This window comes from Notothenia coriiceps, unplaced genomic scaffold (assembly GCF_000735185.1).
Source record: "Notothenia coriiceps isolate Sejong01 unplaced genomic scaffold, NC01 NC01_scaffold00001919, whole genome shotgun sequence".
In the NCBI taxonomy this organism is placed as follows: Eukaryota; Metazoa; Chordata; class Actinopteri; order Perciformes; family Nototheniidae; genus Notothenia; species Notothenia coriiceps.
Window position 1 is genome coordinate 224,181 of NW_011334620.1, and position 25,660 is coordinate 249,840.

Here is a 25,660-nt window from a genome sequence, read left to right on the forward strand (position 1 = left end):
GGGGGGGTAGTAAAACATGCACAGTATGGGCTTTGTGTGATCCACTTAGAGAAAATTGGTGTGAATATAAAGTGAAACTAACGCAGACTTTACACCTTCAGCGTACCACCCACTGTGATCTTTAGTGCACATTACTCCCTGACAAATCCTACATGTGTCACTTCTGGACAGTTTAGTGAATAATGACTCCTCCAGTTACGAAGCAGGCTGTTCTTCAAAGGCTGAAGATGAAAACAAGGATGTTAATAGACAGATGCACCCGCTGAAATGCACGAAGAATCCAGCACCGATGTGCATTCTAACGCTGCTCTTGGAAGAAAATCTCACACTGTGTAACTGGAGCCTCGGTTGTGTGCATATATCTTAATTCAAAATGAAAGATTGCACCATCCTCTGTTACTTATGCATGATCTACAAGCCTTGGGCTTACAAACACCTTTCACAATCCTCCGGAGGAACTGAAGTGCGTGTTGGTCTGGCCAAAAGCAAGGCTGTTTCTCTAAATTCCTGAAAAGATGACATTTTAAAATGTGTGAAGCTGCAGTCTAAATGTGCAGTGCATCAGAATAAGGTTTGAGCGTGTTTGCCTAACATTTTACTGACTTCCAACATATCTGATATGTATTTTTCAAGATAATAACGAGCAGGTCTGTTTGAGAAAAAGGTCCATCTCCCCCATGTTTTCTTCTCATGCTCTGCCTCATTGTAATAGATGTAGGAGAGGTGTTATTCTCTTGGAAACACCTTAACATTGATGAGGTGCAATTGGCACCCATGCATAAGATAGCCTGCAAAAAAGTATTTTTAAAATGAGACATATTGGCAAAGACAGCAGCAGAGGTTGTGTCAAGTATTCCAATGAGCTTGTAATACACTTTTTGTAAGGGTCCTGTGCGTCCTTGCTGGCCTGTTATTAAACCTCAACAGATCCTCTGTCTCTGACCTATAAGTGCTGTTTCTACTCGCTCCATCTGTTTCATTACAGCGTAATGAGATAGGAGATAAAAGCAGGTAGTGGCGTTTCATTGTTTTGGCAGGTCAGTGAGCAGCTTATTTAAAAAGCAAGCGCTAGCCTTTCAGCCAAAGTGCATCATTAGTTGGCAAACGTTGATATTAATCAGGGGTGATGTGCTGCAACGCTTTATATGGCAACACAAAATCATCCCGGACTGAATGTTAAGGCAGTCGTTTTTGCTGAAGAAGTAACGAGGGAATTGATTCTTTGTTTGAACACCAACAACTTTTCTGAAAATCTAATAAAAAGGTCCTAACTAGACCCTGCTTTCTTTGTTAAGCCAAACATGTTGTTAACCCTGGTTCAATTTTTACAAAAGTATTCTATTTTATGAGCTTATTATACGTGTGATGTAATACTCGTGTTAACTAGCAACTATAGTTGTGATATAAATGTATTGGAGAAACAGCAGCCTGCAGTATTTACCTCTATGGGAATGATATCATAAAGTAACAGACATTTGAAACACTCCAGTTGAGTACATTATCTTGTACTCATTTCCAGAGTAAAGTACTTAGTTACTTCCCAGCCCTGCTGCTGCTCACCTGAATGATTAACCTTGGAGGTATGATAACTGGATCTCTGTACGTCTCCCTGTAAGTCCTTCCTTCATGCGTTTGCCTTAACATCTAGGATTAGGTTACGCTTCTTATCCAACATGGAGAAACAGTTACATCACAAAGCGTGTGTCTTTATCTTTTTTCAAAGCAGCGGGGATCCGTCTATTCCCCTGCGCTCCCTGCTGGGTCTCACAGAGAACAAACATCCAGCACAGCTCCCTGCGCTGCGCCGCGACAGGAACGCATCAGGATTTGGATGCACCACCAAATCCAGCAGACAGATGGATTTACTATCTCCACCGCATCCAATACCGCTGGCTAAGCAGAACGCAGCGTCTTACTCAGGAGTTGGGTCACGCAGGGGAGACGGATTGAATGTTGCAGTCGATAATGTGGGCAAGCAAGCGGACCGCAGTGCAGGAATGCAGTAATACTAACATGCAATGCTTTGTTACAACATTTACACAAGACCATACAGGTGGCTATCTCAGTTTTACAACACTGACTATAATTAGCATATTCTTTTAATCACTGCAGATCATTTTAGAATCTAGAGTATCTCAGCTTTAAGATTGGTTTCTTATATTCCATTCCACTCCATTTGTTGCAGTTCATTTGACTATGAAAATCTCATTGCTTTGCTTTACAAAGATCATTCATCACAGTTTCCTATTTAGAGTCAAAGTTACATAACTTTCATGAGGTAATGCATTGTGGAAAGGGACTGATTTAAAAAGTCTTCATCTGTGTGTCCGAAGTAGCTGTGACCAACCGTATTTCTTTGTTGTTGTTGTTGATTTGCCAACATATATCTCACTGTTTCCTTGACCTTGAAAAGGGTTGTTGACAAAATGATCTCCCTGCAGTGGATGATAGAGTGGTTGACCTAAAAAATTAAATGTGAACATCTACAGTTCCATGAAATCACATGAAATGACTGCAAGACCCAGAGCAGTGAGATGTTTTATTATGAATATAACTTATGAGTGCAATGCTTGTTTTGTAGCTGACTCATATCTTGGATGGCTGTCCTCAAACGCACCACCAAGGATTCATATTTCCAATGAGAAGTTACTTTGACATTTGGAAAGAAGAGGACTAAATGGTCACTGTGACCTTTGTCAAGACATTTTGAAGTCCTAGTAGATTCATTTTTACACTTCATTGAAATTAAATTATATTAAAAGGTAGCCTAGAATTGACAGGAAATTAATGTAGAAAGTTGTGTTTTGGTTCGTAAATGGTACTTGAATTGATGGGTTATGTATGGTCCAGTAAAGCGGAGGTCTACACAGAAACGACCATTTTAAAATATTACAAGACAGTTTCTGATGAAGTTAAAGCTAAACAGACTTGGAATATATGAATACTTGAGTGAAACAAACCTGGTCTGCTCTGCAGGACGGCTGCTGGCGTGGCAGGCTGAGGAAAGGTGTCACTCGGGGGGGAGAGAGGGCCGTGTGGGCGGGCAGGACCCTGTGGTAGGCCGGCAGAGGAGGCAGGATGGGATGGCCCACGCTCAGGGACACCGGCATGGGCTGGCTGATGTGCAGCGGCTGGTAGAGGGGCAGTCTGCGCAGGCTGTGGGAGTGGAAGCTGTGGGGGGGGAGGAGAGGCTCCGCACTCAGGAGAGACGGCTGGAAAGAGGAGAGAGGAAGATAGGGGGGGTTCGTTTAGCATGAAACACTTGAAATAACTAAAGGACAAGTTAAACAAGAAAGTAGGAAGTAAGGGAGGTGATACAAAACTATTTTTGCTAGAAAGTTAGTAATAGGCGCTTTCACACCGCAGTACTTTTCCCACAAAGGTTCATGAGAACTTAGTTCATCAGAACTCTTTAGTTCTGATGAACTAAGTACAGATCGCGTTCACACCGGAATTAGTTCCTGGGGGTGGATTAGGCAAATGAAGCCGCTGACGTCACTTCTTCTTCTGCTTTGGGTTTACTGGCAGGCCGCAAACAACTTCACGGCGTATACTGCCGCCCAAAAATCCCCGGCCGGAAGTCCCCGCGAGTTAGGGACTTTCAGCTTTCAGAGTATAAATCGCCAGAACGCGACACCTCCTCATCTCTACCGCTCCATGTTTATTTTTGTGTTGCCATAAATTTAGTCTCTCTGCGTTCTGCGCTGGGCTAATGCTAATAATGCTAATGCGAGGATAATAAATGGTGGCTTCACAACACTTTTTTTTGAGTTTTACGGGGCGTGGTTTGCAAGTCGCCCAGCCAATCAGAAATATAGCCTCTTTTTCTCACAGAGAGACCGCATGAGAGTCCTGGGACGGAAAAGGGGTAAAAAGGTTCTCATTAACTAATTTAGGTTCCGCGTTCTTTTTTGTGTGAACGCGATATTTCGGAACACTATATCGGAACTAAAGTGGGGGAAAAGTACTCCGATGTGAACGCGGCTGGTTGATGTGAGGTTCGAGTACCTAAAATCATTTTCAGATGTGTGTATCTCACACTGCATCTCTTAAACTTTTTTAATTCATGTATATCTTTGCTTGCTTTTGGAAAATGAGTGTTTTTAAAATGCCCTTATTATATTTATATCCGCGTTGCTTTTATTAATGAGTTGTTTATAAAATCTGATTTGCTAATATAAGTATTTCATTGTAATGCTCTTTATGTATTTCATTTTTGATATTGCTCTTATGTGTGCTTTGTCTTGTCTATATGAAATAAACTTGCTGTCTGGAAGTTGTGTGTTCAGGTCATAGTTTATATCAAACGTGTTTCTATGGTTGGCGTGATTAGTGTTAATACAATGTTCTCTGCTTTATTTAGTCTCCATTGTTATTTATTGACTAGATAGCCCAAATGCACAATATGAGCAACCTGAAAACCAAAGCTTCATATATGGAAGAAATCATTTTATTTAATATTTCAACACGAAAGTTGTTGCCTTTGTCAATGCATTTAAAAAGGACCTTTTATTATGTAATGACAGTAGCGAGTTTGTAACACTTTCTCCAGAAAATGTTGTACCCTCGTAACATATATTATCTTGTGCAGCACTGGTTTGTTTTGTCAAGCAACTTTTCTGAAAGTAAACTACTTGTACTTCCAGGCTTGTAAAAAAGGTAAGGAATTCAGATTTTCTCACTTAGAAGATGTAAAATAACTTACATTTCTTTCGGTCTTAGACTTTAGGGTCGCGACAAAAACAAACACCAAGCCACCATTTTTAAGGACCTTGCGTAAAGCTTGCAGAGTTTTGCGCAAGTCACATTTTTGTTGCGTCTGTTTTGGATCTGCGTCTTAGTTACCCTCAAAGGGCTGTACATACGAAGCAGGATTTTCGCTTAAGCGCGGACTAAACTTCAGGGGAAAACTCTGGTTACGGTCCTACGACGCGCCTAGTTCTCTTTTTAGCGGGCTAGATCTCCATGGTAACTTTATGCTGTGCCGGGCTAACCAAGGGGTGATACTACGAAGCAGGATTTTCATTTAGCAAGATAACTTCTGGATTCCGGTGGAAAATAGCCTATCATTTCTGATTGGCTGGGCGGATTGCAAACCACGCCCCGTAAAACTCAAAAAAAGTGTTGTGAAGCCACCATGTTTATGTAATCCTCGCATTAGCATATTAGCATTACAGCATTAGCCCAGCTCAGAACGTGCAGAGAGACTATCATGCTGCGGCATCTTCCTTTCCATTGATTCTTTTACAAAGAGTTGAACGGCTCTCTGATGTTATGGTGATATGTGGTACACGAATTGCAAAAAATCTATGTTTGCGGCGGAGAGAGCGGGTGGGTGCGATGAGTGAGTGTGCGTGGATGGAACGGGAGTTCTGGCATCGGAAATGTAGCTCAGTAATGCCTATCCAATCAATTCTCCCTCTGTCTGCTTCTTATCGTTTTTGGTTGAGAGAGATTATTTGTTAGTCGGGAATAGCGTNCCACGCCTGCTGACCAATCAGAGCTCAGTGTGCGGAGGAAATACAGTTTAAACTGCTGTTGCAGGAAAGACGGCCGGCCAAAATCACAGACTGTGTGAACGTGAAAATGAATAGAATATCACCTCCCATCTTCAGAGCAATCTGACTATTATAACTATTATTATACTATTATGTTAAGAAAGCTTAATTAAATATCTGCCACAACATAAGTAACCAGATCAAAGTAACATTACGTAGCCTACAGTCCGCGGCACTGTGAGTGCAGACGTCGATGTGTCCCATTATCATTCATATCACATGCATCATAATGTATCATATATTTCCTTATCTGAGTCAGCCGAGCCGTATCTGGCCGTGCAACACTTACAGTGTCACATACTGTATGCAGAAGTATTAATTTAAGCAACACATTAAGTTGACGAAACACTCGAGTCAAATGTAATTAAAGTCAGATCGTGTCTTAGACGGGGCAGTGATATCATAAACCTGTTAATGTACACATTCAAACACTTTATCTTTTACCAGCTGTATTCACCTTGCAGGTGCAGCTATGTGGCTTTTATCCTGGATAAAGTGTTTAAGTCGTGGATGTTTAAAGTTTAACGTCTTCATATTTGTCTAATATTATAGTTAACTTTTCATTCAGGAAGTATGAGGCGCTGCGCTGTCAGTACGCTTGTCCATGTTTGTGATTGGTCGAATGCTCCAAATACCACCCCTTTCATGTGAACGCGCACCTAACTAGATAGGGTGAAGCTGGCTTGAGTGATCCACTTGACAACCAGCGTCGTAGGACCGTTTAGCGAGAGCGCATATGTTTTGGATTAGGCCAACCGGCTAACTCAAACCTATCCAGGTTAGGTTGAACCGGCTTCGTGGTACAGGCCTCTGGTCTAGTCAGATTGTTTGTTACTGTTTTTGGGACCCTTTTCAGATCAGGTCTCTTAAAAAGAACCTAAACGTGTCCTATCGTGGTAGGTTATGGAAAAGGTTTCAAAATGATCAAATATCTCTAAATTTAAAGAAGTCAAATTGGCCTCTTATAGACTTCATTTTGATTATAAGATGGAATAAACAAAAAACAACACCTTTTAATGTTCATTAACAATAAATGTGCTTGCCTTGCTTGCTGATAAGATAACTCAAAAGCTTTAAACTGAATTATTAAAGTTTAGTTCAGGCATTAAAAGTAAAACTCTGCTTCGGACATAAAACTCTCGTTAGTGTGAAAGAGCTGATGTCAGAATCAGCCATAAAACTGGGGAACAGCGTTATTAGAGATGACGCTCTGTAATAGTTGAAGCCAGAGTCTGACCACATGTCCTGACCAGCTGTTAGCCCCCCGCTCAGAACAAAACCAATAACGCCTAAAATGGCCAGAAAGGATTTGGCAGCTAGACAACAATCACACACTTGCACATGCACACACACAATGCAGATGTAGAAAAGAGAATGGCTGGAGCGGCACCATAATAAGGATGGACAGGCTGTTTCAAAAAGTCATTCTGGTTGACAGAATAATACACAACGTGAACTGGACGACGCTCTGCATTCAATTAGGATATAATTACACCTTTTTACACTGTTGCTACAGATACGGCACACTGCAAACACAAACAAACTCTCATGAATATAAATGCTTTTGTTTGTGTCACACACACACACATATTAATAATAGGTAATCTCCGGCTGTGTCGATCGTTTCCAACAAACAAATCAAAGCCTGCTTTCCTCCTCCGCCTAAATCAATCAACTCTGCTCCCCCCTAATCATAAAGAATCTGTTTTTTTTTATCACAAACAAATATTCAAAGGGCTCAAATAACAACCTCCTGAGTCTCACTTAAATAGTGCAATCTCTCAATTACATTTCCTTTGCATCCCCTCAACAAAAGCAGCGCAATTAATATTTCTCAGAGAGGTAGAGAGGGAGATAATAAAGTGAGCTTGCTTCAATTATCCAGGATTTATTTTTGTCAACAAGCCTGGAGACTTTAAACCGAGGCGTGGATGATAGTGAAGTGATCTTATAGTGTGATTAAGAAATCATTCCAATAGAATGGACCATGACAGACACACACATGGGTGTATATGAAAATACATTATACACATTATTAATGCCGTGACAGATGTATTGCAGGGAGTGACTCACCTTATAAATGTTGGCTGCACAGGGTTTGGGTGGAGGCTTGCGTTTTGGGGTGGGTCTGTACATGGACTGAGTCCTCAAGGGGCTGGTGGGCCTGCTGGCCTCCAAAGATCTATACACACAAAACAAGAACGTAGGGTAACGTAGGTCCAATCTGTAGCTTTTTGTTTTTAACCAAATAGATATGCACTTAAAGTATTCCAATTTTGGAAATACTTAATTATCATATGCCTATTTTATTGAGTCTTACTATTATTGTCTATCTAAAAATGATGTATTTGTTTATTTTTTTAATTTGTACACAACTTTTTTTTTTATTATTTTTTTTATTATTTATTCTACTAAAATCATACAAAAACAAAAACGTATAATTCATACACACAAATGAACAAAATTAGTAGAAGCGGGAGGGCTGAAGCATAGCTTATGGGGAGTAGCCCTCCCGTGCATCATCATTAGCATCAATATAATAATAATGGCATTTATTTCATCAAAAACGTATAGAAATTAAGGAGTACAAAGAAACAAAGAAAACCAATGAAAACTGAAAAAAAACTACCGTAATAAAAAAAAAAGAATTAGGGCAAGAAAAAAGCGAATACATATATAAGCAATACTGGGAATATCCAATACCTGTTAGCTGGAGTAATCTGCAAATATAATTGTTTTTACTTTACTTTTGAATTGTTGATGACTTGTAGTACTTGAACTACTGGTTCATGTATACATTTAACATAATGTTAAGGTGTGTGTATCATAATGTATAATATGCAGAGATCCCGGCTGTTAGTTGAAGAGCCGGTCACTTTTATTATACTGAGCAGCAATTCATTACAATATAAAGTATTTTAATGTATTGTATGCTTTTTACAAGATGGTCTGAACGAGTCTCTCAATTTTTACTTTTGTGATACGAATGTTCTCAGGTGAATCTAAAAAATATAGGCTATTTCTCCCCCTGTGTTTAACATATCACTTAAATAAACAAGAAACTGTGAGCTTCAGGTTTAGCCATATTTGATTGTGATGAGTGACGGTTACTTGTTTTTGTTGCCAGTGACAATCAAACGTGATGAAAACATTTAAATCAATGACTTATTGCATTACGACTTGGTAGAAACGTCTCGTTAAAACAAGATAGCAGGAATAAGAACTAAACTTCTGATAGAGCCACAATTTCTTATGTCATGTTTTGTGAAGAGTTGTGTCACCTGAGTTTCTCCAAGGTGCTCTTCTTATTGTTGAAGAGGAGCCGCAGCAGAGCCTTCCTCTTCATGAAGATGATGAGGGTGGTGACCAGCAGGCTGATCAGGGTCACCAGGATTGCCACAGTAATGACCACACTGTCAGCTGACGCCATATACGACAACACGCACATTAATACACACACACGCACATCTACAGCACAGAATGACAGGACATGAGGCAGAGACTGTTACAGTGAGGACACGGTCAGCAGCACAGTGTGTAAATCACATTTCTCAGTAATTCACTCAACTCAAACTCAATTAACTTCTCATTTAAAGCTACAGACTGAACTCAATGTAACGTATTTCTGCATGGAGGATGTTCTTGAAAAGTTACACTACTTATCCATCTAGAAGTGACTCTACAAGAAAGAGATGTCTACATGAGAGAGGATGGAAATGAAGTCGTGCACGCTACCTGCCACTCTCATCGGGCCGCTGTCGATGCTCCCACCGAAGCCGCCGTTGTCGCAGAACGGAGGCGCCCAGTGTGCTTCACAGTGACAGTTCATCTTGTTGTTGCACACCTGCAAACACGGGAGTTGCACCATATATAACATGAAATATTGATACTCCCTTTCTCCTGCACAAAATAGTACTTAGAGGCATTTCTATTCCTACCAGCTAAACTCCAGATTTAAATGATGTATGGGAGCATCCAGAAATAACAACATGAAACCTGATTTGGTTTATTTTTCATACATACATAAAGCTCTCGCATTCGGTTAGCCAAAGTGATTTTTAATAAGAGAGGACACTGTCTCCGCGTGTGTGTGTACTGAGAGTCATAATAGATCAAACATGTGCATGGGAGAGTCCATCCCGTAAAGCCTCAGGATTCCTGAGCACAAGTTTGATTCAGGAGGATTCCCTGGCGAGGTAACGCAGTCCAGCTGTCAGTGTGGAGGGAAGAGAGAGGGATGAAGGGAGGGAGGAGAGAGGGAGTTGTGCAGATGTGGGATTTACATTAAACACAGGCGTGCAGTCAAGTGCCTTCCCTGCCTCCAGGCGACGGACACTTCTTCACACCGGGGCTAAGAGGCACTTGGGGGGGGGCGTAAAGAGATGTTTTCATTTGTGTATTAAGAGAAATGTGACGACAGCAAAGCAAATCTCTTTATGTTGCTACAAGGAAATGATCTGTCTCTATTGAATTAAGACTCAGGACACTAACTGTAAAATGAGAGTGGGCACATATTTCTTTAAAATCCTGTTGAGCTTAAGATGCATATTAACACACACTGGCTCTTCACTTCCTGAGCCTCGGTTTCTCATATCAGGAAAGATTGCACTTCACAAGTGTATACTCATTTGCGTTGAAGATGTCTGTATGGGTATATAAGGTATAGAAAAGCAACACATACATATAAACACCAATGTACCTGGAAAAGTCAATACATGCAGGGCGAGGTAAAGTGAGTTGTTTTGCAAGCTAACGCTATTCTTTAAACTAAAATCAGATAATCACTGCGTTTCCAGTCAGGTCTCGTACTGTGGGAGGTGTTTGGAGAAAATGGGAGACAAATTGATTTGGCAGATATGTCTGCAGGGGGGAACATGCAGCTCAATTCTACACTCCTAATGGGAAACATTTCTCCATACTTTATTCTCTTGCAAAGTATTTTCAATGTGATTATTTGTTATTGCAGTGAGAACGTCAACTGGCAGCTGTGTTGTTGAGAATAACAAGTTTATTTTTATATTGACGGACTAAATTGGTACAGAGGTGTTTGTTCATTAAAGTAAGAAACAAGAAAAAGTTGTGGAATACACAAGTGTATATAATCTCTTTGCCGTATACGATCAGAGATAAGTGTGAGCTAAACTAGTCCCTGGTGGATTGGGAACTGGGAATCTGTAAACTAAACATAAAGTCACCCCCTGTTGAATTATTGATATGAAAAACTAAGAGAGAAAGGTGAGCATCTTCTTTACACTGCAACACAACTACAGTAGCAGTGTGTTCTCTTACTGCAATGCTGCACTGTTTTCCTCTCACTGTACAGGGGGCAGATCATGGACAACATCTTAAGTAGACAGGGGTAGATATTAAGGGTAAGATGCCACTGGCCCTCCGGGAAGTAAGCCGCTGGTTCCCTCGTCAAAAAAGCAATGGGATTTCTCCACAGGGTTTTGGAAAATAGCTGGAAATAAGGTCTGTGGAAAACAAACCTGTTTGATAGATGCACGTTTTGTTCAGTCGGATAATCTCCACTTGTCTACCGTACTTTTATAATTTTCAAATCGTAAATCTAATCGATAGATTATAAAAGGGTTTTAGGACGCCAACTCCATCGATCAAGATGGCTGAAACTTTCTCTCCCTCTTCTTCTCATACTCCCTGTCACTCTCCTTTAACTGACTTTCTTTTATTTGAAGATAGTTTTTTGCCCGGCGCTTGGCCGGTTACCGCTGGTATTAAAAACATTTAGGCGAATGGTTAGGTGGCGCGATAGTCTGTAGTGAAGGAGCGCGCTCCCGCTCACAGGAGACTGCTCGCGCTGCGCAGCAAACAGCTGTTTGCTTTTCACCCAACAACGACAAGCGAGAAGCGACTCACGAAACGCTATGTTGTAGCGTTAATAAACGAAACAATTTAGCAAAATTGCTAGTCAAAATACCAATACCACATGAAACATTTTTTTTTGTAAACAATATTTTTAGTGGCCCGAGTGGGCAAGTGGAAAGTACGTTATGCTGGCCCGGGGTGTCTAAATAGTGCTTCCGGGCCAGCGGGCCATTTATAATGTCGAGCCCTGGTAGACCATAAATGATGCTGTTAAACCGGATTGATTTAACCTCAGTGGGACAATGAAGATTGATCGCACCGAATGGGAGCATCTGCCATAACTCACAGGCTGCAGTGTAAATACACTGTTGCTCTGTATGCAGTCAGAGGGCGGCAAGACACTCTTAAGTCAATTGGTGGAAGTGACTAAATGAATACACACAGAGTCCTCCCAGAGCTGTTCAACATGCTACAGTGTATAATTTAACACTAAATATTGAATAGCAGATCATTTGCACTCACCCCACGTCCATTGCACTTCCCAGAGCACTCGTGCACACCGAAGACACTGACATTCTGACACTGGCGATTCAGGCACACCTGTAAAGGGGAGAAATCATCAGGCGTTTAGTGAGAGAGATAATAAGGTTTAATACAGAAGAAGATGTTTTTACAGTTGGATCACATCTGTCGTGTATGTGCACATGATTTATACCTGCTCCATGTTCTCTACCAAATAGGAGAGTACAGTTGCTGATTGAGATGGAAAAAGACTTTAAAAACTATAAACAATATAACAAATTGAAATTGCCGCATGTTTCACAACCTTTAATGCAGATCAAGAGGTGAAGAATCTATAAACACAATATGCTGTGATTTCCCCGAAAACAAACAAGACTTCCATAATCAAGCTATTCCATCTCTTCTAATTGCCGCTGTGGTGTGGGCCATGTGCTGTGAACCTAATGGCCCTATTGTCATGGAAAATAGAAAACCTTTTTGAAAAGAACAAATGCCCGTGATGACAAAGACCCAGGCCAGCAGCATTTCATGCTAATGTGTGGAGCTCAGTCACATGTTGCAGAGACAACAGACCCAAGCTAACATGGCAGACTGCCATTTTGCACAGAAAGCCCAAAGGTCTTTCAGCTCCAAGGGCAAGCCCCTTGAGATGACTGAAACGAGCGAGGACTTGTAGGACTCTGAGACAACACATTTTTGTTTCAGTCTGTAAATTGGTTATTTTTCTAGCATAACCCCGCTGCCATGTTTAAACAACGTAGGCAGAGTGCTGGATGTTCGTGAGCGAACTCCAGAGCTGCGAGGGGTGTTGCAAATGCAATCATCCAGCTGTGAGAACTATAAAGGAGAAACCATGGGTATCTCTAAAGGAGCATGTGTCGACTGGATGGGCCTGGGACAAGTGTCAAAACTTGCATCATATTTTCTGTGTTTCAGGAAATAGTGAGAAAACACAATGTCTTGCACAACTGGATAGGAACAAATCCCATCAGGGAGTACCAGAGGGGCTGGGGCGGGGAAGATTCCTCAGACACAGAGTTATAATTCTGTAAGTTAACTGCCTTGATGTGTATGTAGCTGAAGAACATTTTAACTAGTACCATAGGGACAAGTAAAGATGCGAGTAAACAATGCAAATAACTGTAAGAAATAGCACTTTTCTATTATTGAATCTCTGGACACCAAAATGTACTTTTACGATAGAGGTCAATCAATCAATGTTTATTTATATAGCCCAATATCACAAATGTTACATTTGTCTCAGTGGACTTCAGTTTGTACAGAATATCAGTATGACAATACGACACCCTCTGTCCTTAGACCCTCACATTGTACAAGGAAACACTTCCAGAGAAAACCCCACAGTTTAAAGGGGAAAATTAGGTGCTTTAAAATGTAATGTTCATCCATTTACTTATTGATAAAGCGGCAGAGAAATGTGGTGACAATGTCCGTATGAGCTGCATATTATATAAAGGAGGCAAGTGCTCCAGGCCAAACTCCTTTTCTGCCTCCTTCGTGGTGAAAGAAAGCCCTGATTTCAGCGCAGTGGTAAGAGAGATTTTGAGGGCAGCACAAAGTCGGGAGGCACACCTAATAAAATAACTGGTTGCCATGACGGTCTTGTCCAGCCCTCAGCATGATGTCTATATATATACGGATCAGTGGATTACCTCAGGAGTTAACTTTATTAGCCCCTCTGACTCTGCCTCGCCTCCTAACTGCAGTCCTCAGCACCCAAAGGAATACTAGAGTAGTACTACACTAGGCTCACACAGTTGTCAGTCTTTTTGGGGTCTTTAGAGGACACATAATATAGCTCCATGCTGTATTACAGGGCAATAAACAACAAGGGAACAGCTCGTTCTAAAGCTATAGAAAGAATTTGTAAATTACAGAAGTGAATAAATAGAGAATAGCAAGCATGACCTTTAGAAGCAGCTTATACAGCACATTACTGTTGTATATACTACCTATGATTTCATTTAGTTTTATAAAGACTTGTGCATAGTTGAGACACAGGAATAGAAAATGACGGTAACACTTTAGATACACATATTCACCATCAACTACCGTAATTTTCGGACTATAAGCCGCGCCTTTTTTCCCATTTTACAACCCTGCGGCTTATATAACGGTGCGGCTAATCTATGGATTTTTACAGCTAACGGCCACTAGGGGACCTCCTAAATCTATGGATTTTACAGGTTACAGTCCACCACCTTTAACTCTATGGGCTCTATGGCCGGTCCGCGCCCGGCCCCCCCTTTAAGCGGCGGGCTCTAGCAGTAAAAGCTGGAGGCCGGAAAAGAGTGAGACAGTTAGCGCGCAAAAGTAAAAGTGGAACCGAGAGTGGTACGAGAGACAGAACGAGAGCAAGACAGACAGACATTACGAGAGCGAGACAGTTTGTGCAAAGGTGTTAAACGTGCTGCTGGGAGCGCACCGTTTAAGTTTGAAAGTTGAAAAGTTTGTGTGTCTGAAACGCTATGTGATACAGTACAGTTTACACAGCACAGTACATGTTCTGTAGCTACTATTGCACTAAATGGTAACACTTGAATACGTTATGCAAATATGCAACTTGTTTGTTGAAATGTTAATAAATGGGAGCTTCCTCAAACAGCCATCTCTTTCCCGACAATCCCCTCTGTGCACGAACCCTTACATATGGTAATGAAACATTAAAACACCTGCGGCTTATAGTCCAGTGCGGCTTATAGTCCAGTGCGGCTTATAGTCCGAAAATTACGGTAGTTGTTAATTAACATTTAACATGCATATTAGAGTNNACACCATGTCTTTTCTAGAACTCTACATGTGTTACTAACTACACAACACAACTACATATAGTGATGTACATACAAGACTCAATATGCAAGAGTACAAGTCAATGTGTTCTTGTTCAAGAACAACAGCATATTGACATTGTCTGGGTGAAGTGTTGCTCTTTCGGCAGACACTATATCACCATACATACAAAGGAGTTAGTTTAGCTACACTACCAAATATGGCAACCAGCATCCCACGCTGTCAGTGTCCACTATGTCTAAGCCAGCTTCCCTTGACGTCACACAGATCTCGCGAGCAGTTGCGATATTTTGCGAGACTTCGTGAGCTCAGTAATGGCCGCCATATCAGAAGCCAAAACAATGTTTTTCGTCTTTTCTCAGTGCAAATGTCTCGATCTATGGAAGGTTTTAGATGGTTTAGAACACAAAGGAGAATATACGTAAGTACCGGTTCCTGACGTTCCGGTTTTAACCGGACTTGAACCGAAACTTTTTACAAGTCCAGTACCGGTTCGGCGTACCGGTACGCAGCACTAGGTACTACTGCCTTATTAGGCCCATATTGAGCATATTAAGACCAGAACTCATGTTCAACAACACCCTTACTTACAATACAAAAGCACTAACTGGAGGGTTGTTAAGGAAAAACTCTTAACTAATGGAGTGATCACTCACCATGCCGTCTCCACACTTCGTGCCAGCCAGCACCAGCCCAGGGTCAGGCATGTCATCGCCCAGATACACATGCGTTCCTCGACACAGAATTCGGCCTCCTTCTTGCAGCGGGATATTTGTTTCAATAGAAACAGCATTTGTTCCGATCACTGGCCGGTTGGCTCCTCCCTGGCACTGAATCTTTCCACACTTTGCATCCCTGAATACAACACACAGAAACACATGCGTTGGCAAAAACATTAAAGACACATAGTTAAACTGCTTAATAGGGCTGCTCAATTAATCATATTTTAATCGCAATTACGATTTTGGCTTGCAACGATTATGAAAACAACACAATCGAAATAAAACGATTATTTTTTTCATTGGTTTTTCAGTTGAATTATACTTAAAGTTCAGGGCAATCCACTGTTAAAAACATACTGTTCACATTTTTTTTCCAATAAATGTATGTTTTCAAAGTAAATGGATAATCGTTTTTAATAATCATGAAATCAATTATTGACCAAAGTAATCGAGATTATGATTTTTGCCATAATCGAGCAGCCCTACTGCTTAATCAATAAAGCATTAAGGCCTGTCAATCAAACACAAGGAGAAGTAAATGCAGAGACAGATGAAAGACAGCTGAAGAGAGCCGCAGTGCTTCAGTCCTACGGTCGTTAAAGCAATTGCATCAATTAACAAAGCGCTTGAATACAGAATTCACCCAAAGATCTTTGGAACAATTATTTTAAAAGAATAGCTTGAAATGATTCATGAATACTTCCATAGACCGTAATTAGCTGCCATCTTCCTCAAATTAAATGTTTTCACCCGTGTAAACTTTAGTTTGAAGATCACACGTCAGATTCCACCACATACTGAAGATTTCTAATGACACCACTTAAGCTAATCAGTTTTGTTTTGCACAGTAATTTCTCCGTACCTCTACCACATCGGTGCAGCTGCAGAAACTTACCTCGCATCACATTTGGCAAAGGAGCCTTTGGAATCCTTCCCACAATTCCCGTAAGGATCTCCTGCAGAGTTGACTCGCTGGAAGCAAATCCCAGGGGCAGGTTTGGCTCCTTCGCACAAAGACAAACAAGCAAAATGCTAAACATAACGACCAAATTGAAGTGAACGATTTCCCTAATGACAGTAAAGAGGATGAACACAGCTGATCAGGAGCCATTTATCTACCTGGCCCCCACAGGGTGATGCATTGCTGCTCATGCGTCTGGCAGATGCCGTTGTAGCAGTAGCCTTCAACGCTGTAGCAGGCGTGCCCGTCATGCAGATAGACGTTGGCTGGACAGTGAGGGTTGGCACCGGTACAGAACTCTGGCAGGTCACAGGAGTTACTGGACTCTCGACACATGGTGCCAGCCGGTTTCAGCTGTGAACGCATACGGTACAGCACAGTGAGCCATTTCAGGAATAGTATATGCAGAATTGATGACCATCTATCTGTTAAAGTCAATGCTTTTGGTGAAATGTTCCGTTTTTTTGACATATTTAAAGCATCAGGTTTTACTAGGCCCATTATCTTTGGGTTAGCACTGCAGCTGTCTTGTTATCCTTCACATTTTTCCTTGACCTCATGATGATTTCCATTTAGGTAGGACAAATTGATTAGTAAAAAACTCCACAAAGTACAGTTGAGGCTAATTGGACAAATTATAATTTTTACCTGACTATTGCCTCGTGACACAGAGGGGAAAAAAACACTTTTTAAAGTTAACAAAGAGCGTCTAACGCAGAAGAGCATTTAATATAAAGGATATGTCCGGGTTACATAAAAACGAGAAAAGGGCTTGGAGGTTTCATTCAATTATGAGAATGAATGTAAAAGGTACTCTTATGTCCAAAATAAGCAATACATAGATCTGCAGATAAAAACACCAAGGAAATGGGGCCATAGTGTAAAGTAGAATATCTTTTTGATATTGTATTCTTTGTTATGATTTAAAATGTGTTTTAATGTAAAGCAAAAATAAGGACTTATTTGGAGACATGTTCGAGGACATAATGAAAAGACTAAATGTAATGAATTAACCTCAAACAAATGTTCCTTTTCAATGAAACAACACGCATCTAAAGTACTCAGTAAAAAGATGTTCATGCCAAAGTGGAAAACCACGGATAACTTTCCGCTTTTCAACTTGAGAACTTATCCATAACTGAAATCAGCCTTCAGGTAAAATATACAAAGATGGAATGAACTGACCCGAGATATTACATTATACACAAGGGCACACTATTATGAATCTCCTGATAACCTAGAAGAGAGAAATAAAAGAGAAAGTTCTGAGTCTTGGCACTTGAGTTCTGAATTGAAATATTTTCATCTCCGCAGAGTACTGCTTTTTGTACTGTTCATAGAAGCATCGAAAATGCAATTTCAGAACCTTTACAGCAATGAGAATGGCAGGAAGGCTTTTTAAATGTAAAGAGGAGTTCCAAAGTAGAAGGGGGGATGCATAAGATGACCTGAGTAAGAACTCTTACCCTGCAGTCTTCACAGCACTGTCCGTGGGCGCACACAGCGTCTCCCTTGAGGGTGCACGTGGTGGCGTTGCAGCATGGGTTCATACATTCCTGGGATATGGGGAAGAAAACAAAACGTTTCACATCATGTGGACGTGACCTTTGTTCTCTCAGCTGCTCCCGGTCAGATCAAGACTTCCAGGTCAGGGGGGCGGACTTCCTGTCAGGGGATTCCCACTTCTCTGACCTGGAGAACTTTGAATGGATGTATTACATGTATTAACTCAAACTCATATGTTCTTGATTTGGGAATGGTGTGTTTGACAGGATGACCTGGGTGGGGTCAAAACGTGGGTGAGGTGAAACAAGAGATATAAGTAGCAGTTGGGAGGGTGTGTGTTTAGATCTTCAACTGAGATTTGATGTATATAAATAATAGACTATTTGGCGATCATGGAAAGGAGCAGGAGTGGATCTTGAGTTTTTAAGAGACGAAGATCGTAGCCACTTCACCACAATGACAGGATCAGAGTGCTGCCGGCAGAAACCGACAACAAGAAGAGAGAGGAGACATGAGGGGAAAGAGAAGTAATGCTGTAAAGACTTCAGGGACGGTGTTGCAATGTTAATCTTCTATTGAATGCCAAGACACATCAGCTTTGTTTTCCAAGTAGTGTCACGCATCGCACGCAGGAAACTACTCCCACTATCGTTTATCCCTTCTCAACGTGGCTGTTTCGCTTGTGGGGCTCCAAGGTAAAGAAGAGATTTGATGAGGTCTGGGAACTGGAGGCAGCCGGCTTGTCGGACGTCTAATTTTCAGTTGGTGTGCGGTTTTACGAGCCTGGCTGTTTACTTCATGGCCCTGATGTAAGCCTATTGTTTAGAGAGGGGAGAAACGGTGGCTTTCATCTCTTGCTCTATGTGGGCCAGCGGATAAAACAAGCAGGCCCTTTGTGGTGACATCATGGAGGGGCAAACTGGCTGAGATGGAGTTAACAAATGTTAATCATACAGTTTGTTCGTTGGTGGTAAAACACCATGACTCCACTAAAACACTACCTACAGTGGCCTGTAAATAAATAAGTGCTTAGTCGCAACACCAAAGAAGCAAACACGCTGTTGAGTCATTTTAAAGACTTGGATCAGCAAAATTACAAACTTAAGTACCCATTTAAAACATTTATTCTTTTCAATAAACAAAGCTGTCTTTAATCCTGGTTAGGAATCACATGTCGAGCTCTGATGTTAACAGATGCATTATGAAGCCTTTTCTCTTTTCTCCTCATGTTAGCGGGCTCATTATAGCCGGCGCTTACCGTTAAAGAACACATACAAAGATAGTTTCTTGAGGAAAGAGACATCACTCATGTGTTTATCAAATACATATTGTAAGTTAACCCACACTATTACCTCCAGTATTTGAAGAAAACAGCTTGTAGAGAATATGTTGTAAAGTCGATCAGGCTATTTCAATTTATCACACAGATATTTTATTATTTAATATCTTAAGCTGACCTTATTTTTAAGATTGAAGATACAGACATTGTTTCATGACATTACATTTAGCTGACGCTTTTATCCAAAGAGACTTACAATAAGTGCATTCGACCAAGAAGATACAAACTTATAGAAAACAGAATCATATAAGTACATCAGGTTTCATAGAGCCAAACCATTTTAAGTGCTACTCAACTGGCTTTAGATAACCAGTCCTTTATTAGTATATGAGTGCTTAATTAGTATATGAGTGCTTAGTTAGTATATGAGTGCTTAATTAGTATATGAGTGCTTAGTTAGTATATGAGTGCTTAGTTAGTATATGAGTGCTTAATTAGTATATGAGTGCTTAGTTAGTATATGAGTGCTTANTACAAACTTATAGAAAACAGAATCATATAAGTACATCAGGTTTCATAGAGCCAAACCATTTTAAGTGCTACTCAACTGGCTTTAGATAACCAGTCCTTTATTAGTATATAATGCTTAGTTAGTATATGAGTGCTTAGTTAGTATATGAGTGCTTAGTTAGTATATGAGTGCTTAGTTAGTATATGAGTGCTTAGTTAGTATATGAGTGCTTAGTTAGTATATGAGTGCTTAGTTAGTATATGAGTGCTTAATTAGTATATGAGTGCTTAGTTAGTATATGAGTGCTTAGTTAGTATGTCAGTGCTTAGTTAGTATATGAGTGCTTAGTTAGTATATACTTTTTTTTTTTTTTTTTTCTTTTTAGTTTCACCACCTTACATTCTCCAGCAAAACCTTGAGATATTTTAATGAATGAATATGAATGTTTATGTATCATCAAATCTCCACATCGCTGAAACTGAGTAATACCTGCTTCCCACATAATGGCTAAGTTCACTTCCCATGGTGCCTTGCAGTGTGTGTGAGGCAGAAACAAAGGGGGTGGACACATGCATCATACATGCCTTTGCAAAGCCAAAGAAAGCTTATTTCAGCTTTGTTTGTTTCCTTTGCCACAGTTGGACAGTGGTTTGATTAATGGGCCTTCAACCAGGACATGAAGTCCTCCTGGCAGCCTGTCAGGGCACCGCTCAGCACATGTGGGACACTGAGGGAAGGTGTGATGTAAATAAAACACTTATATATCGGGTGATTTGCTCAGCTTTTAGTCTTTTTTTTTTTTTAAAGTGGGTTCCGATGCTTTTAAGCCCCAAACACAATGTCAATGTCAACAGAAAGTTTGACCTGATATTTGTTGTGTTCGGTCGGGGTCTGACGGAGCTCTCGAGACTTTCAGTGTTCTGGATGATTGCTTACAGAACTGTTATTTTCTCTGCACCATAGGCTTTGTAATGGCAGTATAAAGTCAGAAAAGCATGTGGTACCAGTATTTCCCTTGTGTTTAAGTGTTCATATATTTAAATGGGAATTTTACAATAATTAGACATAAAAATCAGATTTGTTGTTGGACATTTTTGGGAGAGGACCACCGATGGAATCTTTCTGAATCACATTAACAACACTTCTTAAATCACCAAAGAGTAGAATATTGATTTTCTGAATTGCTTTTTGTGATCTAATATTTGTATACAGCAAATACAATCAGTGCTACACACTTGAAGTTACAGACTGATGGACTAAGCAAGCCAGGACAAAGATGTCTGGTCTCCATCTTACCTCCGGCTCCCCACAGTCGCACTCTTCTCCCTCCTCAACGTAGCCGTTGCCACACTTTTGTCCACCGTAGAGCACCTTGACCTCGGGCATGTTGTCCAGACACATGCCCACGCCTTTCTCCAGACTGGCAGCAAGGTCTTTCTTACTGCATGTACTGAACACCGTTGGAAAAGGATGCCTACAAGAAAAGTGGAAAAACAAAGTTGACAGAAATTAAGAGACATAGCTTTAAAGTCTTTATGGATTTCATGACATATAAATGTCACAGATTTGCCCTAGACACAGAAGGATCACTAGCAAAACGATCTGTAATAAAAGTGGATTCAAGCGTTCAGCTGAGCCAGTACATGAGCAGAGCTGCCACTGGTTCCTTTGTTCAATATTAGTATTTAATAGGGCTTTTCACACAAATGTAATGGTCTACTGACATTGTACAGTATAAGCTCCGGGTCAATAGATTTTCAATCCTACTCAATTCATAAACGGGCCATCAAATATCCAGAGAAACATTTTCCCTGGTACTTACATTTTCAAGAGGCACATCCTGGCAGCACACGGACAATTTAAGCCACTGACTGGAGGGAAGCGTGTGAGGAGGCGTTTGTTGGACGTGGATCACTTGTGTGTGTGCGAGCACATGTGTGTAGGTGGAACATTGATAAAAAAGCAAGACTGAAACCACATCATTTCTAACACATTAATTTCCCTCCCTGGTATCGCTTACCTGAAGGGCTGACTAATGTCTAATTTAGTGAGGAAAGAAATTGGATTTGGTATTGAAAATGGGAAAATGTTATGACTTGTAAAGATGAAACTGTGTGATAGGCCAATAACAGCTGTGAAGCCCGGGGGAATGGCCCTCCTGCTCGAGTGAGCTTCTGCAAGTCTAGGAACCAAGGACCAGAAATAAATAGGCAGAGAGATGGAGAGAGAAACACAAATAATATGGAGATGTGTCGGAGAAAAGAACAGAATAATAATACAGAGTGGGGACAGGAACAGAGGAAGAGACTGAGGCATGAGCAAAGGGATGGAAAAGCATCTATGCAGAAAAAAAAATAAGGAATACAATCATAAATAGAAAAAAAACATTTCAGATATTGTGTTGCTTAACCGGTTACAAATAGCAGTTTTATTCAAATTATTTCGAAGAAAGTGGTTGATTTGGGTTCATTCTAGCACACTGAATGAACAATGTAACTTTTAAAACCTTTGCTTAACCCTCTGAGGACTTTGTCCCCGCTTCGACGCCTCAAAATCAAATGAATACTTTGTATGACATTGTTTTATATGTTATATACTGTTTGTCCATTTTGTTTGCTTTTAAAAGGTTTCGAAACTTGAATGTTTTGGCATTGCCTTTAACAATAAACCCAACACACTGGAGGTATAATACAAAAAAATGCCACAGGACATACTCAACTACAACACACAGTAAAATAGGAATTCAACCATCTCTCTCCCTTGTGCTTCATGCCGGCTAACTAAAAAGCAGCATCACAAAGGAACTGACACAGAAAGCAGGCTTTAGGGTGCAAAATGAGTATCTCACAGCTACCACAGCCATAATGGGACTGAGCTTAGTTTCAAAAGGAGGATGTGGAGTGTTAGACAGCTATGGCTGGTGTTGGCAGACATGGCACAGCGAGAGGCGGCTGGCATCTGATACTTGAAAAGCTTGACTTCAGACAGAAATATGTCATACACGTACTTATGCAGCAAAAGACCAACTGGGGTCCTGAAACGCAACAGGGCGTGGAGACTGTCTGCAGAGCTCGCGGCTTGACAAGGCAGATTTGTGAAAACTCAACATTACACAGAATATGTTATGTGGAGCCTGGCGTTGGACAGAGGGGAACATTAGTGTGTGATGCTTTGCCTTTGGGGGATTTGGCTGATGTAACTGCATGGTTATTTCACTGTTGTTAGTTGACTATAGTGAAGCTCCTCCAGAGGGGACTGGAGATAACGTTAGAGGCATTTAATGCAAAGACATCAGCTTTTTCCCAACGAGAGCACATATCCAGAGAATATTTAACACAGAAAAAATCCTCTTCTAACGCCCACCCTGGGGTGAAAGTGTTGGGTCTTCACTCACACCTTTATGTGTCAGCTGCTTTCATCTGTCACTGACCAGAAGCCAATCCACCTGCCCTCGTCTGCTCCTTTGATCCTCCTCTTTGGGTTTTTGACCACCGTTACACAAACAGAATGAGAGCTTTGCTACCCTGTGCGTTGACACCCATGCAGAGAAATCAAGACTAAACCATGCACATCTAACCAAGTCCCTTTCAAATAGCATGGGCTGTCACTGATAACAAAACACAGGCATGCCTTGGGATCTGCACGAAGGGCTGAAATGCGTCTGTTCTCAATAAACTGGCATTAATGTTAAAAGTTCTGTGGAGATTTCTTTACTGAGAGAAATGTGGTTTCTTTAGACCAAGTTAGACCCAAATGGAAAGTCTTATGATGACACATAAGATAAATGTATGTTAGAATCAACAGATTATTACAAAGCGCTCTTGCTTTGGGATAACTCATTTGTGTGGACTGTCCACTGATTTATCTTCTAAAACACTGACCGTCTCTGACAAAAACACACTTTCTCTTCAGGGTTAACCTTTCTCTGCATATGTTGACTATCAATAAAATACTGTATTGTACAGCCCTCCTATTGGTTCCATGATTTAAAATAATGACAATATATACTGGTAAATGCCAAGGTCGAGTGAAGCCGAGACAAAAAACCAAAAAAGTAATGCAACATTACTAATTGGATTTTGAACGAGGGTAATGACATTTAAAGCCAATTAAACACAGCTATCTACAGGTGAGCCATTAGGACGTGCTCTGTCATTTATATGCTTGACGATTTAAAACAGAGGGCGCCTCGAGCGGCCGCGGCGGGAGCCAGGACATCCTTCCAAATGATCTATGTTTAAATAATGTCCAATGTGGCCAGTTACTGTGTATGAACAGGGCTTTGATAATTGCAGTTGACATCCCTCCGGGTAACAGGTGCCCGCTCCGTCCTGGTAATAAATTCAGTTTCTGCCTCATAAGGTGTCCAGGGATGATACAGGGATATGTTGCTTCTCCATCACTCGCTGCCTAATGCAGGTTTTTATGAGAAAGAGCAGATACGACGACGAGAGGCTAACTGTCCTGAAACCGATGAGAACAAATGCTTTGCAAGTGTTTTTGTGCCATTTGCTGAATGGCTGTATCTTTTATTTGGAGGATAGGAATACATTTAAATGAGCAGGAAAAGACAATATTGAATACGAGTTAATTAGGTATGCAATGCAGATGCTGAGTATGGAAGAATGGGGAGTGTTTAAGAGCAATAAGCAGTGCAGCTGTTAAACTGTGATATTTCATAAAACTGCCAAAACTGATCTTACCTTGGCAGAAAAATGTGTCTTTAATCATTTTAAGAAACTTTTTTAGGGTCTTAAATGTTTATTTAATGTATGTACGCAGTTCAATTGTGACAACCTTTTTTCTACACATAGATATATTTGAGTGCTGTGTTTTAAAGCAAAACTTCTGACTAAATATATAGAAAAACCCCAAAAACAACAACCATGTTCCCACCACCACGATAGGAAGTCACATTACAGCTAAAAACCCACAGAGAGACACACAATAAATCAGAATAAAAAATGTAGAAAAAGCAAAAATGTACAGATCTCAGTCTTCATTAGACCCATAAAGAAGGTGTGTGTTATTACAGCTGAGACCACACAGCTGCTCCACTGTTCAGGAAATTAGCGGAGCACAGAGTGTAGGTTTCCCTGGATAATATTAGCATAAAGCCCCGCTCCATGCAGGTGAAGTTTGCTGGGGTGGAACAAATTTCCCTGCACACAACCGTTAAACTAAATCCAATTAGTCAGCTCTTTTCTGACTGGTAATAATGTTTGGAAGGCAAATTTGTCGTTCACACTGAGACTAAAACACTGTTCATTATAATCTCATGTATGCTTTACAGCCTTAAACATCTGTTATACTGTAAACGTTTTTTTAATTGTCATTTATACTTTCCTAAGACGACATGGAGTAACTTTAGTTTGTGGGCAAAAAGACTCCACAGGCTCCCTTTAACCCTAACCCTTTTTTGAAAGTCAACAGACAAGGCAACACCGGAGGGGCAAATACCTTTTCTTGCCTCTTCAAACATCACTGAACGCAATTTGGAACAGAAGTAATTCTCTTTTTCTTCTCTTATTCTTATGGCCAGTAAGAAAGCAGAGCAGATGAAGTTAGATGCATGAACGCACATATTTCCTCTGATGGTATTGTTTTGGAAATCCATTAGCACCCAGAAATAAAACACACAAAGCTTTTAAAGAGTTTAAGCAATGATATAATGAAGTAATATAATGCTATAATGCATTCCGTAGTTGTGGATCATTTACCTCAAAACAGAAATTAGGGAAGAATGAACAATCTCTCAAATGAGTTAGAAAAGTAATTCAGTATGTTTACTAAAAACAAAGCTCTAATTGTTTCTGTAGACTGGATGTTTAGTTGGCATTAGGTTCTCCACCAACCATAACAAAGGTTATGTTTGCATTCAGTGTTAATCAAAGCTTCCGGTCTCTTTCTTCCCTGTCGTTGTGGCTGCTTCATCTTGACACACACACACTTTGATTTCGACAC

General features: G+C 40.6%; 1 protein-coding gene across 1 annotated transcript in view; it reads right to left on the reverse strand.

The window, feature by feature from the left end:
- Window positions 1-2,835: 2,835 nt before the first annotated feature.
- Window positions 2,836-25,660, reverse strand: part of LOC104964489 (disintegrin and metalloproteinase domain-containing protein 12-like) — an 81,208-nt gene continuing 58,383 nt past the window's right edge. Inside the window, exons 15-25 of the mRNA XM_010793291.1 lie at window positions 20,993-21,170; window positions 17,867-17,956; window positions 16,559-16,754; window positions 16,335-16,443; window positions 15,374-15,572; window positions 11,907-11,984; window positions 9,294-9,402; window positions 8,840-8,978; window positions 7,632-7,740; window positions 2,961-3,212; window positions 2,836-2,862 (exon numbers count right to left, since the gene is read on the reverse strand). Of these exons, the coding sequence (XP_010791593.1) occupies window positions 2,836-2,862; window positions 2,961-3,212; window positions 7,632-7,740; window positions 8,840-8,978; window positions 9,294-9,402; window positions 11,907-11,984; window positions 15,374-15,572; window positions 16,335-16,443; window positions 16,559-16,754; window positions 17,867-17,956; window positions 20,993-21,170 (1,486 nt within the window). The remainder of the gene's footprint in view (window positions 2,863-2,960; window positions 3,213-7,631; window positions 7,741-8,839; window positions 8,979-9,293; window positions 9,403-11,906; window positions 11,985-15,373; window positions 15,573-16,334; window positions 16,444-16,558; window positions 16,755-17,866; window positions 17,957-20,992; window positions 21,171-25,660) is intronic.